Below are 16632 nucleotides of genomic sequence, written 5' to 3'. Positions count from 1 at the left end.
ACTCGCCTTCAGTTAGTGGAACAGGCTGGGATAGGTCGCCACGGGCCCTCAGTTGTGTCTCGATCACGCCACTTCTTTGGACAACCGTAATCCACCTCAGACCTCTGCCATTTTCTCCCCTTAAGGCTGCCAAAAACTATCTGTCCCCTCCATCCAGTCTCCCAAAGGCTCCTACACCCTCTCCCTGCCAATGTATCTAGAAAAACAGCATGGCATAGTGGGAAAAAACCTCAGACCCGGGAGGTGGAACAGAGAAACGTGGTTAAGAGCGCAGGCTCTGGAGTCAGATGGGCTTTGGAACCGGAGCTCTGGCCTTAACTGTACAATTTTAGGCAAATTATTTAACTGCACTGTGCTCCAGTTTCCTCATCTGTGAAAATAAAAATATCTCCTTTATTGTGCTGTTTTGAAGATTAAATTAGATGCCACACCAAAAAATATGTACAGTAGTGCCTAAAGTATAATGATTACCACTTATTGCGCAGTTACATGACGTCAAAAGATCTGGATTTGATCTCTTTCGGTATTCCAGCTCCTTTTGACAAGTTATTTAATCTTGCACTCAGCCTTAATTTCTTCACTTTAAAATACTAGTAATGAAACGTAACCCTCATAGGGTTATAATACAAGTTATTTAAAGTGAAACAATACATAAATGTTGAATATGAATCTGTGGTGGGTCCTCTACTACAACTGAAAGTGATTTTGGCAGGGTAGGGGTGGGTGACATTATGAAAATGCATTAAGAACAACACAGGATTGTCAAACTCTCATTGTTGGAGTCACTGCAGCGCCAACAGAGGCCAGGCCTTAGTTGGGCTGTGTCTAGTGCTCTGCACTGTACCTGGTGGCCTGTGTTACTCACTACTCTACTAGCGATTCCAGAGTTCAGGGGACTCAAATCAAGAATGGGATGGCTTACCCACATTGTAACCTTGGGCCTGAACTCTGGAATAGCCATCAGAGCCCAGGAGGCAGGAAGACAGCTTCACCACTAATTTTGTGGAGTAGAGATGAGGTGAGCACAAGAAAACCTGTTTTGAAAATGGCTTCCCAAGGCGGAGTGAGTTATTTTTAGAGTAGATTTTTGGTTTTTGTCTTTTTTTTTTTAAGTGAGAGCTTAGCCAGGTTCTAGCAACAAGTATAATTTGGGTATAATATGAAGGGTTGATAGCTTAGTGACAAATCTAGAAATTAAGTAACTACAGAAGAAGATACAAAAGGTCCAAAAGAGCGTGGAGCTTGTGACCAGACACCAGTTAAACTTTGGACAAGTGACAATGATATGCAGGAACCAAACATCACATTTTCAGCTTGTATTTAGGTCAGAATGCTTCTTTACATTAAGAAGTAACTTTTTCACACAACAGGAAAGAGGGGCCGGAATTAGGCACACTTTGTATTTTTATCCTGTTTACTTTGAATCTCATGAGATTTTCTTCATTAAAGTATAGTTCCTTATTTTAATAGATACTCATCCCACTCAAAAATATTTATTGAGGTGCTTCTATGTATCAGACATTATAAGGTGCTGGGGGTACAAAAAAATTATAAAACAATACCATAAAGGTCTATTATTTTAGAACTTGAAATATATATCCAATGCAATTTGAAAACCAAGGTTACACTTTAGACTAAAACTTATTATTTAAAATATAATATAATAGTCAAAGAACTGGTAAATAGGTTAATAAATTGGCTATAATATATCTTGAGAATTACTTGGGAAGAGTATGTCATAAACAATATGGATTCTACTTTGGTTTAATACTGTTTTGAAAAATTAACTTTTTATATTTTCAGATACAAAATGACACAGATTCCCTCAACAGCAATTGAAATAGAAATGATACTAGATTATCTGAGCAACAGTATTCTGAAGTGGGCAGTATCTCTCTTATTGTTCAAGGTCACTCAAAGAGAGGATGTAGAGGAACTCATAGCATTAGTTTTACCAAACAGCATTAGAACTGTTTCTATGGCTTTTCTCACCATATTTCGCTCTACCGTAAATGAAAATTTTCTTTTGTTAGTCAGATATGACTCAGGCAAAGACAGATGCAGTTTACTGAGGATAAATTACTAGGCACCCACATTAATAAACATTCTTTATGATTTCTGAGAACATTCAGGACAAAGTGAAAGGAAGATAAGATTAGACATCTGATTTCTTGCAGTCTGGGTCAGGGGAATCTGAAGTTGTTGCCTTCTCTCTCTAGGGGAAGACTCAAGTGAAGTTTCTATGTAGCTCCAGTTCCTGTTTTATGGCATTTCCAAAGGAGGAGTCAGGGAGACCCAAACAGAGGAAATAAGATCGAGAGCAGCACTGTCCACCTGAACTTTCTGCAACGATGGAAATGTTCTGTAAGTGCACTGTCCTGTAGGGATCCCACAAGCTACAGACAGCAGAGTACTTAAAATGCGGCTAGTTGTGGCTGAGGAACTGAAATTTTATTTTAATTAAATTTAAATTTATTTAAATAGTTACAGTGGGATTAGTGGCTACCAGACTGGATAGCATAGATCTAGAGAGAGAAAAACCCAAATCAGAGGACTTAAAATACTAATGAATGAATGTAGGCAAGGTAGGTGTTCTTAACGGATAAATGCTTACTAAAGGATCTGTTGCTTAGCTAACAACAGAGGTTAAAACCATGCAGGAGAAAAAGCTTCCTAAATGCGGTTTACAGGCCTGTGTAATTTCAGAGCATACAATTAAAGGCTGTGAGTGGTACACAAGGTAACAACTCTGGCCTTGTGATCCTGGTAAACCTGCAAATCATTTTTAGGTTGACTGCTATGTACAAGCTCAGGTAAACACTAGTTTGGAAATCTTTCTAGTGACAATGTGATTTCTTTTTTCCTTTCCAACACCAGGACAATTAGAATCATTCCCAGTCTCCTCTTCTCTTTGTGGCTAAATTCTCCCAGGCCTGGGTCACACCCCCAGCTACTCCACAATTGCATTCTAGTCCTGAACCAGGAAGTCAATGCTTTGAGACATCTGGCAGGATTTCCTGAGGCTTATTATCCAGAGTGCAAAGATCTGCTTAGCAGCCACATTCCAAAGTCTTCCCAAGGTTTCTCCAGAAAAAATGGGAAAGCAACAAACCTTTGGGGCACAAAAAAGCCAGGTTCTGTGTGGTATGGTATCTTTAATCTTAGGATGTAAAGTGGGGCCAAAGGTAAATAAATGATTATAAAATGTTCTGGTTTGAGTTTAAAGAATAATTTCCCCCATTTGTTTTAAACTCAGAGGAAGAAAAAAGGAAGTACGACATTTGACAAAAGCAAGGTGTAAGGCCATGGGTAAATATAAGAGACTGGAAATAAAGTGGGCTCTCTTCGAACCCAGGACCCATCAGAAAGGCTGTATGCCCCAGAGTCACCAAAGTGAACCATTACTGCTTAAAATAAAGTGGATTGCAAAGAAAAGGTAGCTTCTTTTTCCCCCTGGAGATGTAAGTTTAAACCATTTGCATTTTATGATTACCACCTAAAGATGAGAGGAAGAAGGTAAGGAATTGTGGTAAATTAGGAACACACAACCAAAAACATTCACTAAATATTTTTGTTTCTCAAGATTGTGTGGCTAAGATACCTCTGATGTTCTCCAGTTTTATGCATTGAACTTTCAGAGTGGAACTAGACATTTCTGTGATAACTCAAAAGGTAACTGAAATATATTATTTAAAAAGCGGTTTTCTCAGTCTCCCTTTTGTGGTACCATACCTGTCATTAGAGGAGAAATCCATTCCCAGGACGATGCTTTCTTCAGTGTCTTGTCTCCCATTGGTTGAAACCACTACCATATAGCGTGTTCGATTCTGGTAAGTACTTTCTAGTCTTACAGCCTGGACAAAGATAATAAGAAATTAAGAAGTTTAGAAGGTCAACTTTAGATCACTCAAACCCTTTTTACATCAGCATCTTAAAGCATACTGAGGGAGACAACAGAGCCAGTACGAGATCTAAATTCAAACCCCAACTCATGTATTAACTTTCAGTAAACGTAAAACCTTCAGTAAGTTACTGAATTAACTGGAGAGAGATATAATAATACCTATTCCATTGGGCTGTAAGAATCATAAGAAATAATGCTTTCCAAGTACAGTGTTTGGTATATACTAAATGCCCAATAAATGTTTGCCATCAACATAATTTATAATAATAATTTCAGGACCTGTTCTAAAGATCAAAGAGTAGAATGTGAGGTATATGAATGTAAGCATTGGACCCACAGATCCAAGTCCCACAGACAATTATAATATGAAGCAAATTTTAATGTTTAAGAGGAGCATGCCCTATTGAATTTTTATAGATTACACACTACAAGATTTTCTTCTTTAGTTTCAAATATAAGAAACATATTATTTCTGTCAAAAAGTTTTCATTTGTTGCTTATTCATGATATTTTAAAAGGGCCTTCAGAAAATTCGACTATGGACATGGTCTTAGATGACATTAAGGATTTACTGTTAGTGTAATAATGGTACAGTGGTTATGCCTTTTTCCTAAGTATCTGATATGAGATGACATGGTGCCCAAGTTTTACTTTAAAATATTTCAACAATGGGAAGCAACCAAGATGTCCTTCAGTAGGTGAATGGATAAACTGCAGGACATCCAGATAACGGAATGATATTTGGTGCTAAAAAGAAATGGGCTATCAAGCCATAAAAAGACATGGAGAAGTCTTTAATACATATTACTAAGTGAAATAAGCCAATATGGAGAGGCTAGATACTGTATTTCAACTTTATGACATCCTGGAAAAGGCAAAACTATGTAGCCAGTAAAAAGATCAGTAGTTACCAGGGGTTAGGGGAGCACCAAAGATTTTTAAGGCAGTGAAATACTCTGTATGATACTACAGTGGTGGATTCATGTCATTATACCTCATACCCACAAAATGTACAACACCCAAGAGTGAGCCCTAATGTGAACTATGGACTTTAAGAATAATGATGTGTCAGAATCAACTGTAACAAATGTTCAACTCTGGTGGGAGATGGTGATAATGGGGGAGGCTCTGCATGAGTGGGGATAGAGGATATATATGGGAAATTTCTGTACCTTCTGCTCAGTTTTGCTGTGAACCTATAACTGCTCTAAAAAATAAAATCCATTAAAAATTTGCCAAGAGGGTAGATCTTCTGTTAATTGTTATAATAATAATAATGGGATGAGGAGGAAGGAGAAGTGAGGGTTGAAGGAAACGATTATAGGTGATGAATATGTTTACGGCAATGGTTTCATAGGTATACACTTATCTCCAAACTCACCAAGTTGTATACATTAGATATGTACAACTTTTTGTATATCAATTGTACCACAATAAACTGAACTTAAAAATATTCCAACAAAGGAAGAAAAGCAGGGGTAGGGAACAGATGAAAGAAGTCTCACAAAACGTTGATGGTTATTGAAGTTGGGTAATGAGTTCATGCAGATATATTTTCTACTTTATATGTTTGGGAATTTTTTTAATAAGCTCAAAAAGATACTTTATAAACCTTAAAAATAAAGTAAAATGGCTTCTAGTCAACATTCATTCTAATATTTACTATGTATCTACAGTGTATATGATCAGAGCAGCAATGGGGATTCAATGATCAGATTCAACGATCGGAGAGACAGCTGATTCCTGCCCTCATGGAGTGTACAGTCTAGACTACTCTTCTTTTTCTGTCAATAAAAAGCCAGGAAAATGTGCACTGGAGGCAATTACCTCTGTATAATATACTCCCACACCCCCACATTCCTTATCTCAGAAGAGAATGAGCTCTAATCCCATCAACTGGCTCAAGACACCTGCCACAAATTTGACAGAAACTTCTATTTGGAATTCTTTCAGTGCAGCTCTTCTTAGAGTTTCCTTCCCCTTAACTCTGTGACTGTTCCAAAAGCAGCCAGACAGGAGAAAAAAAAGACAGTTACAGAGCTCAAATGACCCATTTAGCGAGGTAGAGATGAGACTCCCATGGCTGTTTTGTTTTGTCTCTATTCTGATACTCCTAGGAAAAGCTACATGGAAGCACAAATGGCAGAAGTGACTACATTAAAGCCTGTTTATAATAAGGGCTGATACAACAAGACTGTAATGCCCACCATTCTGGTGCCAAGTACACAAGCTGGGCTGCTTACTCCTACGTTCCATGAAGTGATAGAGCATTTCAAACCAAATTCACTTGTGAGAAGCTATGAAGAACTAATATTTAAATAGACGAAGGTCTAGCCCTAGTGGGCTGGGACCAAGCATTATACAGGTAGAGCTATGGATAACAGTAAATGCACATGAGGAGGACTGGGAGACAGACTTGACTCTATGATTCTAGAAACACTCCACAAAATACCAAACTAACCAGAAACCTGGTGCAGGTAAACTAGAATTTCTCATAAACAAGATCTTAGATACTACTGCACAACTAAACTTGGGCTTGCTTTGGCAAGCTCTGAGCTAACTGGTCAATTTCCTGAATACATATGTTAGAGTCTATTTTCTCCTCTGTCAAAGCTCTGAGAAATTCTGGCAAGGCTCACATACAAATGGCATGGGAACAACCAAACTGTGCTTCTGATCATTTGTCTACAATTTCTACATCAACGAGTGGTGACTGATTGGCTAAGCTGAAGCTGATAAAACAAAACAAAACAAAACAAGTCCCTCCATAAATATTACCTATCAGGCAAGGTATCAGGCCTAATTAGCAGGTGAGCACAGGTGGGCAGCAAGAGTTTCTTTGTGATATTCAGTGCAAACATTAGTTGTCTCTCTTTTAAAAGAGAGATGAGATGTGTCTGTCTGTCTGCCTGTCTCTCTTATCATATAAAGAGCATTTTAAACATCTGGCCCTCCCTTGCTTAATTTAATCATAACAGAAGATCTAAAACCTAATAGGAAAGGCCCCAGTCATCTCACACTGACTTAGGCTTGAGTAACTGGCACCTCTCAGATTCATTCAATTTTAAGCTTTTTAGATGGAGAATAGCACTTTAGAGGTCTTGGATTTGATCGTGGACCTCTAAATAGTATCTATAGTTATGACTAAATTTTTACTTAAGGGAAGTTGAGCTTTAATCAGGGGGTCAGGAACCAAGATATTAATTTAACACCTATGTCCTAAGGACAAGATGATATTTTTTTTACAGAAAATTTTTTTGCAATGCCAGGGGATGGACCTGAGGCTTCAAAATTCTGTCAAGATTCTAGATTAGGGAACTAAATAAAAATGTAAGAGCCACAGCATAAAGAAAAATTTAATACTCACGCTGATTTGAGGTTTATTTTACTCCTCTGTTGGGGAGAAGATGAACAAAATCTAACAATCGAATTTAGTTCATCAAGCCAATCAGAGAAATATAATTTAAAATGGCAGCTTGTTCATAATACCTTAATATCAGAATTGGCAGCAATTTCTGTTTCCTCAGTTTCCAGAACTTACATGGAAGAGATGACTGGACTAAGACAATGATTCAGATGAATTTGATTAAAGTTCTCACTGAAAAGCACACTACTGAAGTTTATTTTAATTGTCTAAATAAAATAATATTTTGGGTTTTAAAACTTGGCAGCACTAGCAACTGAGAAAATTAGTCCAAGAAATTCCATCAATTGCTAACTTTGGAATCCTAACACAAGTTTCAGGTGAACTGGACCCAGCAATCCTATGACTGACGTAGGCCTGAGAAGTCATCTCCTGCCTCAGCTTTACTTCTGAAAGAGAAAAACCCAACCTGTTTGCAAAATTCATCTATCAGAGAATGATGTTAAAACTTTCTGCACTTAAATGCTTAAATCTCATTATGAGCGGTTCACAAACACTGTCTGATATAATAACTTCTCTCCTCGGCATCATCCAACATCAGGAAATACTCCTTCTTAAGTCTACACTGCACCTTTGTCTTTAATTTCTCTCCACCAAGAGTCTCACATCAGGCCCCTGCATGCAATGTTTATGCTCAGGGAAGCCACATTATAAAGGTCCAACGTCTAGACAGGCAGCTCACCCAGCCCATCAGAGAAAGGTTTCAAAAGAATGTAAATATTAAATTCTAGCCAAAAGAACAAAGCAAAGTCATTATCTAAAATTAAAATGGACTTCAGATGTGACACTAATAACCTAAAGAACACTGTCTTCAAAAGAAACAGAGCTTGAGGGAGTCTCTGGATTTTATTACCATTTTTAATCTCTACAAAATTCTTAAAAAATAAAAAAACCCTATGGCTTATATCTGTGTAGCCATTAAAAACAGACTCATTTACTGATACAGAAGGATACATACAATAAAGTATGACAGAAGCAGCTTATAAAACAACATTTATATTTTTTATCTTATTTTTGTTAAAAAAGAAAAAAGAAAAAAAGAAGAAAAAGACACTCTTACATGAGAGACTTTTTTTTTTCTCCTCTCCTTTCTGGGCTCAGATCTGGTGTCGAGACCTTCCTAGTTATAAAGGTCAGTGGTAAAACCTTTTCAACATTGCTCAGAACTGACTAGCCTTTCATACACATACAACCCCGTCCCCCTACCCTCAATCTCATTCAACCACTGACAAGTCTTCAGTGATCCACTGACACCTTTACAAGCACACACCCTACACAGGAGCCCTTACTGTTTTAAATTATACTTTTGCTTCTCAGAACTACAGATACCATGTGTTAGGTAGAAGGCAAGGTTTTATGATGCTCAGATTTGGCTATTTTCATCACTGATCCACTTTGGTAAGAACAGATCTCAGAGAATTGGACACGTACTCTTAAACACACACACAAGACTAGGAGGATACTTATCCAAATAGTAAGAATGGTTTTTCTGGAGTATAGGATACAGAGTAAGTTTTACTTTGTTCTTTATGCCTTTCTGTACTATTTCAAAAAAAAAAAATAAATAAATAAACCCGCTTTCTTTTTGGAAAAAAAACAAACAAACAACCAAAGTACTATAACAAAACCAAAGAACTCCTCATTTTCTTAAACTCTCCTGAAAATTACTCAAAAACATCTCTTAGTACCTTACCAGCACCTCACCCAGTTAAGAACATTAGTTGAAGTTACTTTAAGTTTTAGGAAAGTTCTTAATTTCCCAGTCTTTTTTTTTTTTTTTTTTTAATTAAATGGGCCTTTGATAATGTGCAGGAGTGCTGTAAAACCACTGTCCTCATTTTATCAGCCATGGGTTTCCTAAGAACTAAAGTTAATGCTCAAGACTGTTTTTGCAATGCAGAGCTTCCCTGGAGGAAAAATTCGTTTAGTCCTATTTTCAATGCTAAAGCAAAATGTAGGATTTAGTGCCTCTATTTGTTGTTGGGCTATTAAAAAAAAATAAAGACAGGGCTTTCAGTTGACTATCAAACTTTTAACCTTATGCACAATCCCCAGGATAAGAGTTTCAGCATTCCAAATTTAACTCAAAACAAAAGGCTTTGCTTTGAGTTTACAAATGCTCCTTTCAGTTAGAAAAGTGCTAATTTGTCCAAAGTCACACAATGTATTCACTCATTTTCTTGAAGATGACTCACTCAATAATCTGAAACATAATGACTATGTGTTTGTAACAATTCAAAACAACTGTAAAATGGCTTGTCACTTGAACTCTGAATTAATTCAAAGGCGTCAGTTACATTTTTTGAATTTATATTTTATAAATGTAAAGCAGCTGAAGCTGCATGTTTTAGCAGGAAAGAAAAAATTTAACTGCCAATTCTGCCTTCCTAACTGCTCCTTTATGTTCTCCTAAGTCTCTTGTGATTAATATTACTTGAACATTTAGAGGTCCAATCCAAACTCGGGAAGTTTATCAACAAGAAAAAGATAAAGTGAGTGACAGACCTTAGCTTTTGCTCTACCAAACCACACAGTTTTGGGGAACTATTTCTACTGGACATCTAGAATGGGCAAGTGACCATTACTATGGGTTTTGAGAGGCGCTGTTCTCAAAGTGTGACTCCTGGACCAGCAGCATCAGCATCACTTGGAAACTTGTTAAAAATGTAAGTTATCACTGCCTCACCCTCTCCAAATCAAACTCTTCAGGTAGAGTCCAGCAAGTGGCAGTTTAACAAAGATCTGCAGGTGATTCTGACATACTCTAAAGTTTGAACATCACTGCTTTAGAATATTAATGCTGTAAGAACTGCATCCCACTTCTTTCACTTACAAAGAAGTGTTTAAGATAGAAGTATACTAAGAAATACAGACAAGATTTATATAAGTGTATGCTACTTTAGGACTAGGGTATAAAAGAACTATGGAAGGGTATCTTATTTCAATTCCTTTAAATTTCAAAATGAGTTTTTCAACAAAAATTAGTGGCCATGTCAGGAAGGCCACAGAGGCAGCATTCAAGAGAAAAAAAATGAGAGAATTTAAACAGAGAGGATTAAATGAATGACGAATCAGTAATTACCACACAGTTCAGAGGCCTGATCACCAACTTTCCACAGTCATTCTTGTATCCTACTTATTCTCTTCCTGAACAGAAAGTAGAGATCAACTATTTGGATTTCCACAGATACATTAAGCACAGTTTTCAAGTTATCACCTTAGCCCAGTAGGGCCCATCATCACACACCTGAATTAAGGCAATAACTACCCAGCAAGCTTCCTGATTTAAGAGTGCTGCCTCTTCCCCTCTATTCTGTGTTAGCTTCTGAGGAATCTTTAGTAAGTATTTCCTAAAATGTAATTCGTTAGCTCAAAAACCTGAAATGCTTCACTACTGCTTACTGAAGAGGCAGAGGTACCACCTCAGATCCCAAAGGGTCAGATAGGGAATGTCAATGAGTGAAGTAGCCGTGTGACCACTAAATTGGTAGAAATACTTCTCACTTTTCACAAAGAAACATACTTATCTCACTTTCGTCTTCCTACTTTTATGAGATGTTCTACTATAAAATAGTGAAGTAGTGATGACAGATGGTGACATTTGGCTTTCGCATGCAGGAGACAACAGGATACATAGGGATTACAGTAAATTAGGAACCCAGGCCACGCCAATGCCCTCTCTCCACCAAGTCTAGCCAAGTTTTGCTCTGTAAGAATACGGTATTGCCAGAATTTTTGGTTTTTGAAGAAGAGCCCCAAGTCAGGATTTTTATGTGAAATCACCCAACTTTAAAATTCTGGCTCAGATTTAAAACCACCACCACCACCACCACCACTGTGTAGTCTAAACAAAACATCTCTGGCCTATGGGCCGCTAGTGTGAGATCTCTAGTTTGGAGCATTAAGTCCCTATTTGTCTGCCTTGTTTCCTTGTATTTTACCTTCCCTACAGTAACAATAATTCCCACATTTAGGCAGCATTTTACATTCTTCAATATGCTTTAATGTCCATTTGATTCTCTCAACTGTGAGAGGTAGAAAAGAGATAGGGAGGCAGGCAAAGACAGGCTAAGGAACTTGTCCAACGTCACATGACTGTCTCTAAGCCCAGGTTTCCTGACTCTGAGACCAGCATAATCCTTGGCCACTTTACTCCCTCCTTGTCCTTCTTATGTGTGCTTTTGCGTCAGTCATGCCCTCATCTAGAATGACCGTCTTCTTTCTATCTGCCAATCTAAATCTCAGCATCTTTCAAGACCCTGCTCGAGCACTTCCTCAACTGGGTCAAGTCCCCAAGTTTTCTTTTTTTCTGAATTTCAGTTGGTATTATGGTCAATAACCTACAAACTGGCACTCACCAAGTCTTGAACCATCAAATTATTTCATATCACTTCAGATTAGCCACATCCCCAAATACATTCTAAGTTCTTTGATGATGGGGACATGCCATTCTTCTTTTCTATTCCACATAGTTCTCAGCACTGTGTTGGGACATAAAAAAATAACTGTTTAATAATGTCTTTTGAGGAAGAGAGTTATAATATCACTAACTTACCAGCCTGATGTTGTCTTCTGGGCGGAGTAATATGAACATTGCTTGGAGATGCTGTTGGAGATCACCTAGTGAAATTTATAAAACAAAGAATAATTATTCTCCATTGTAATATCAACAGAGAGGATTCCTTCTGCCCTAATAACTTGTGTAAAAGAAGGTTCTGGTTCACTAAAGGACTCTAATTAGACATAGAAATTGAGTGAGGGTCTTACTATGAATGGCAGATTGCATCTCTGTACATTCACTTTTAAGTCTATACTACATTAAACTTTGCTTTATGTTTTTCCTATGGCAGGTGCACTTGAAACCAGTCACAGTTTTGTACTGACTGATGTTGAGAGCGATGGTGAATCTGCTGGGCAGAGGCAGCACTGGCTGTGCTTTCAGGCCCAGTAAAGGTAGCATCAAGGGAATCTTGAAAATGGCATGTATGGTATGCAGTGTTAGAATTATCCCTCACTTTCAAGAAGCTAACCATTTTGATTTTCCCATTTCTGTAACTGTAATCTTCAGTTGCACTTAATCTAAGAAGGTTTTTAAGATTCCCCCTAGAATAGTGTCAACAGCTTAAAATGATTTTCATACTAGTAGCTGATATTAAAATGACAGTAATTAAATATAGCAGAATCCAAGGGGTATATATTCTAGTGAACATATTATTAGGTGCTTTAAAGTGGCCAATCATTACTTCAGTCTTCACTTGTTTTTATACATTCTATAAAACTAAGTTGAAATTTCTTTGTTTTAAACTATTATAGACTTCCTCATATTCCCTATTCTGTACAAGGAAATCTGAGGCTTTGGCTAGTGGGAGACAATTAGATAATGTGCTGTCATGATGATGACAATCAGAGAACAAATAAAACTTCATTCCTGCCCATTCAGGCAGGTCCAGCCCTTTCTCAGGAATCTAAAATGACTGACATAGTCGCATAATCATGGACGCTAGTGTAACCTGTTCTCACTTTGGTCTTGGAATCCACATTCATAATTTTCCTCTAGGTAACTACATAGTTGTTAATTATGCGATGAAATACTGATATGTGCAAGAAGTGGAGAGAGGAAGAAGTAGGCTGGCAACTTGTCTACAAGGTCAGCAAGTTGGAAAGCCTTTGCTTTTTTCCCTTCAAGAATAGTTTTCTTGCCTTTTTTTTTCTTTTCCATTTTACTGCTAGTTTCTAACCAATTCCATTATTGCAGAATCTTTCAACTTTCAAAATTAAAAAGAGGAATCATTATGTTTGGCGAGGTCCATTCTGCTATTCTTCAAACCCAGAGAGAGAATCTAAGTCTCATGTGCAAGAACCAGTGCGGGTTCATAGTCATTAATCCAAGAGAAATGAAAACATATGTCCACACAAAAACTTACACACAAATGTTCATAGCAGCATTATTTATACTAGCCCCCAAATGGAAAAAACTCAAATGTCTACCAACTGATGAATGGGTAAATAAAATGTGATCCATATACTGGAATATTATTTGGTTATAAAGAGGAACAAAGTACTGCATAACATAACAGTATAAATGGATGAGCCTTTAAAGGGGTCATGTCTCAAGTGAAAGGTGCCTGTCTCAAAAGATCGCTTATATGGTTTCACTTACATGAAACACCCAGAACAGGCAAATGTACAGAGACAGAAAGTAGATGAGTGATTGCTTAGGACTAGGAGGGAGGGTCAGGGATAGAGGGAGTGACTGCTAATGGGGACTGGGTTTCTTCTGGGGGTGACGAAAATGTTCTAAAATTAGATTGTGATGAAGGTTGTGCAACTCTGAATATACTAAATAAATCACCGAAATGTACATGTTACATGGGTAAACTGGTGAATTATATGGTATTTGAACTATATGTCAATAAAGCTGTCAAAAAAAAAAAAAAAAAAAAAGAACCAGTGTGAGGGGACAAAGTGTTAGTATAAACAATGAAGAGTGACTACAGTTACAAATTACAATTGAGGTAAGCAGCTGAGGTTTTTTAAAAATTAGAGTTCCTTTCATTTTATCAGGACAAATAACCTGAGAAAAGGATTTTTAGGATGGAGAATTTCTAGAGCCAACAGTAATCCTGAGTCCCCACTCCAAGCACAACTGGTTCCGAGATCCAGATGGCTTCTTAGAAGGTCCAACAAAAGCCAGGGAGCCCTACTCCTGCAGTAAAACTTCTTATGAAAGTTGGGTATGTGGAAGCTCGGTAAGCTTTGTTAGTGGTGAAAAGAATTGCCATGAGCAAACTGGGTATTTCCTACCAGTCTTCGAAGAGACTAATAGAGGCGATATACCTGTACCACTAAGATCCTTCCCCAACATTTTTTTTTTCCCACTACTTCACTGCTAGTAGCTAAGTTTTAGATTTCAGTTTGATTTTAAAAACTTTTCTTGTTTCCTTTTAAAATGTTAGCAGACATTCATGCATAATATCACTTTTCGATTACAAAAAAGCACCTAGGTATTTTTTAACGAAGCCCAGATAAAACTCTAACTAGTTCAAGAAACATGCATAAGAAAATACAGTTAGAGTTAAGTCCTTGATTTGTTCTCAATTCTGCCATCATCTTTCAGTTCCTGCCGGCTGAGCCAAGGGAACTCCAGCTTATGTGAAGACCTAGCTTTGTTAGCTGCATTTATTTATTAATTTTTATTCTGGGGGAGGTGATTAGATTTCTATTTGTTTATTTTCCCATAATGGAGATCCTGGGGATTGAACTCAGGGCCATGTGCATGCTAGGCACATACTCTACCACTGAGCTATACCCACCTCCCCTGTTAGCTAGCTGCATTTATACTCATGCTGCCTCTTCTGTGCTGGTCTGGATCACGAATCAAGTCCATTCAGTTTGTGTTAAACCTGCTTTTCTTTTTGGTATAGAGAAAGCTAAGTGAACAAGGTCAAGTAGAAACCTGGGTGGCAGCAGAGTGTGGAAGTCTGACCAAAGAAAAAGACCAACCAGGGCCAGGAGCTTTAAAAACCACTGACCCCACTTACCGTCACACACCACAGAGCAATCTGCCTAACAGCTCATTTAGACAAGCTGGATTTAAATCAATATTTTGTCTTCTTTTTACTGTAAGTGATAAATAGTCACACCAAACAGAAACGCAAAGCTCAGCTGGTCTACTTCCTCTGTGCATTCAAATTTTGGGGGGAACTGTCCCCTCAACCTTGGTGGTTGGCACTGAAGAGGGAGGTTTTTAGAAAATGTAATCCAGAGCATAATTTTCAAAAGAGCTTTTCCCTCTGATTCTTTAATAAATTTTCCACAGCTGGAGAGTTTTGGTAGGAGGATAAAAACGTCCAATGAGATGGATTATAATTCTGAGCTGCTACATTTGCAACTAGATGAAGGCCCAAACAAAAAGTAGGGCAGCCACTAAAATAGCTAAGGTTATCTGGACTGGAGCTAAACTCAACTACTGGCTCAATGCGATCCAGTATTTCTGGCTTTCACCCACACACTCAAGGTTTACAGTCTTTGTTTTCTTCCTAGTAATTCCAAATTCTTCCACTCTTGGAGGTAACACACATCATCAAAGTGGTACATTTTGAACAACAAGCAAACACTCTTTGCATAGAATTGATCAGGATTTCTCTAATTACTGTCCTCAGGTTGACTTATATTTTTTCCCCAAAATGACACAAATTAGGCTTGCTGTTAGAAGAGAGGCATAAGGCTGATTATCTTCCCAAACTGCAGCTGTCCTATACCTGGAGACCTCTTTCCCTAGACATACTTTCTCCAGTTCTTTCTTAACCTCATCAGTACCGATGCACCTGACTTTAGAGAAATCCATATTATCTATGGAAATATAAATGCATATACTACTGTTAGTGGGTGTGATATTGTGGCTTACAGTAAGAAATATATATTTGGTCTTTGTCCAGTTCCTGGCACAGAGCTCTTAAAACCCTTGGAATTTCTTAAGTGATGAGAGCAATGAAAGTGTCTTTTGTTATATTAATGACCTGACTCTAGGACAGCACCTAAGGATGGGGGCTGGTTGCCAGATGAACTGACCATGTGATCAGAGGGTTGGAACTTTCTTCTCTGGGGAGGGGAGAGGAGCTGGAGGGTGAAATGATTGCCAAAAGACAATAATTTAAATTAGCCATGCTAATTCAAGGAAGCTTCCATAAAATCCCCAAAGGACAGGGTTCAGAGTGCTTCCAGATTGGTGAACATGTGGAGATTTTGGGAGGGAGCACACTCAGAGAGGGCACACACTCTGTGCCCCTTCCCACATACATTGCCCTAAGCATCTCTTCCATCTGGCTGTTCTTGAGTTATATATCCTTTTATAATAAACCAGTAATCCAGTAAATAAAATGTTTCTCTGAGTTTTGTGAGCTGCTCTAGCAAATTAAACAAACCCAAGGAAAGGGGCACTGGAACCTCTAATCTACAGACAACCTGGACTTGTCATTGGCATCTGATGTGGGGGGAGAGGGGATGGTCTTATACTACTGAGCCCTTAACCTGGGAAATCTGATGCTATTTCTAGGAAGACAATGTTAGAACTGAGTTGAGCTATAGGACACCCAGCCGGTGTCTGAGAATTGCTTCGATCTGTGGTGAAAAAAGCCTCACATTGGAATTAGGTACAGAATATTATTAGCAGGTTATTTCAAAATCAGAGTATTATACTCATTCCTAAGTGAACATTTATTTGATGACTCCTTGTGTCTACAAAAGTCCTCTGATTTAAATTTTTCCAGTCTTTTTAGTGTGACAATCAAGAACTAGACTCTGG

At 37.9% G+C, this 16632-nt stretch overlaps 1 protein-coding gene and 2 non-coding genes across 6 annotated transcripts in view; all 3 read right to left on the bottom strand.

Annotated features, from left to right (window-relative positions):
* SSH2 (slingshot protein phosphatase 2) overlaps nt 1–16632 on the bottom strand; it is a 216413-nt gene that overhangs the window by 40891 nt on the left and 158890 nt on the right. For all 4 annotated transcript variants that reach the window (XM_032457535.1, XM_032457536.1, XM_032457534.1 and 1 more), the window contains 2 exons: nt 11884–11948; nt 3733–3854 (listed from right to left, as the gene is read on the bottom strand). In XM_032457535.1, coding sequence (XP_032313426.1) covers nt 3733–3854; nt 11884–11948 — 187 coding nt within the window. The remainder of the gene's footprint in view (nt 1–3732; nt 3855–11883; nt 11949–16632) is intronic.
* On the bottom strand, nt 8421–8490 carry LOC116656893. Its single transcript, XR_004311899.1, has one exon. It is a non-coding gene; the product is annotated as a small nucleolar RNA U2-30 (small nucleolar RNA).
* Nucleotides 8640–8719, bottom strand: LOC116656894. The gene has a single exon (XR_004311900.1). It is a non-coding gene; the product is annotated as a small nucleolar RNA U2-19 (small nucleolar RNA).

The sequence above is a fragment of the Camelus ferus genome, chromosome 16 (assembly GCF_009834535.1).
Source record: "Camelus ferus isolate YT-003-E chromosome 16, BCGSAC_Cfer_1.0, whole genome shotgun sequence".
In the NCBI taxonomy this organism is placed as follows: domain Eukaryota; kingdom Metazoa; phylum Chordata; class Mammalia; order Artiodactyla; family Camelidae; genus Camelus; species Camelus ferus.
Note: the sequence above shows the minus strand (reverse complement) of the source record. Positions and strands in the feature narration are given on the sequence as shown.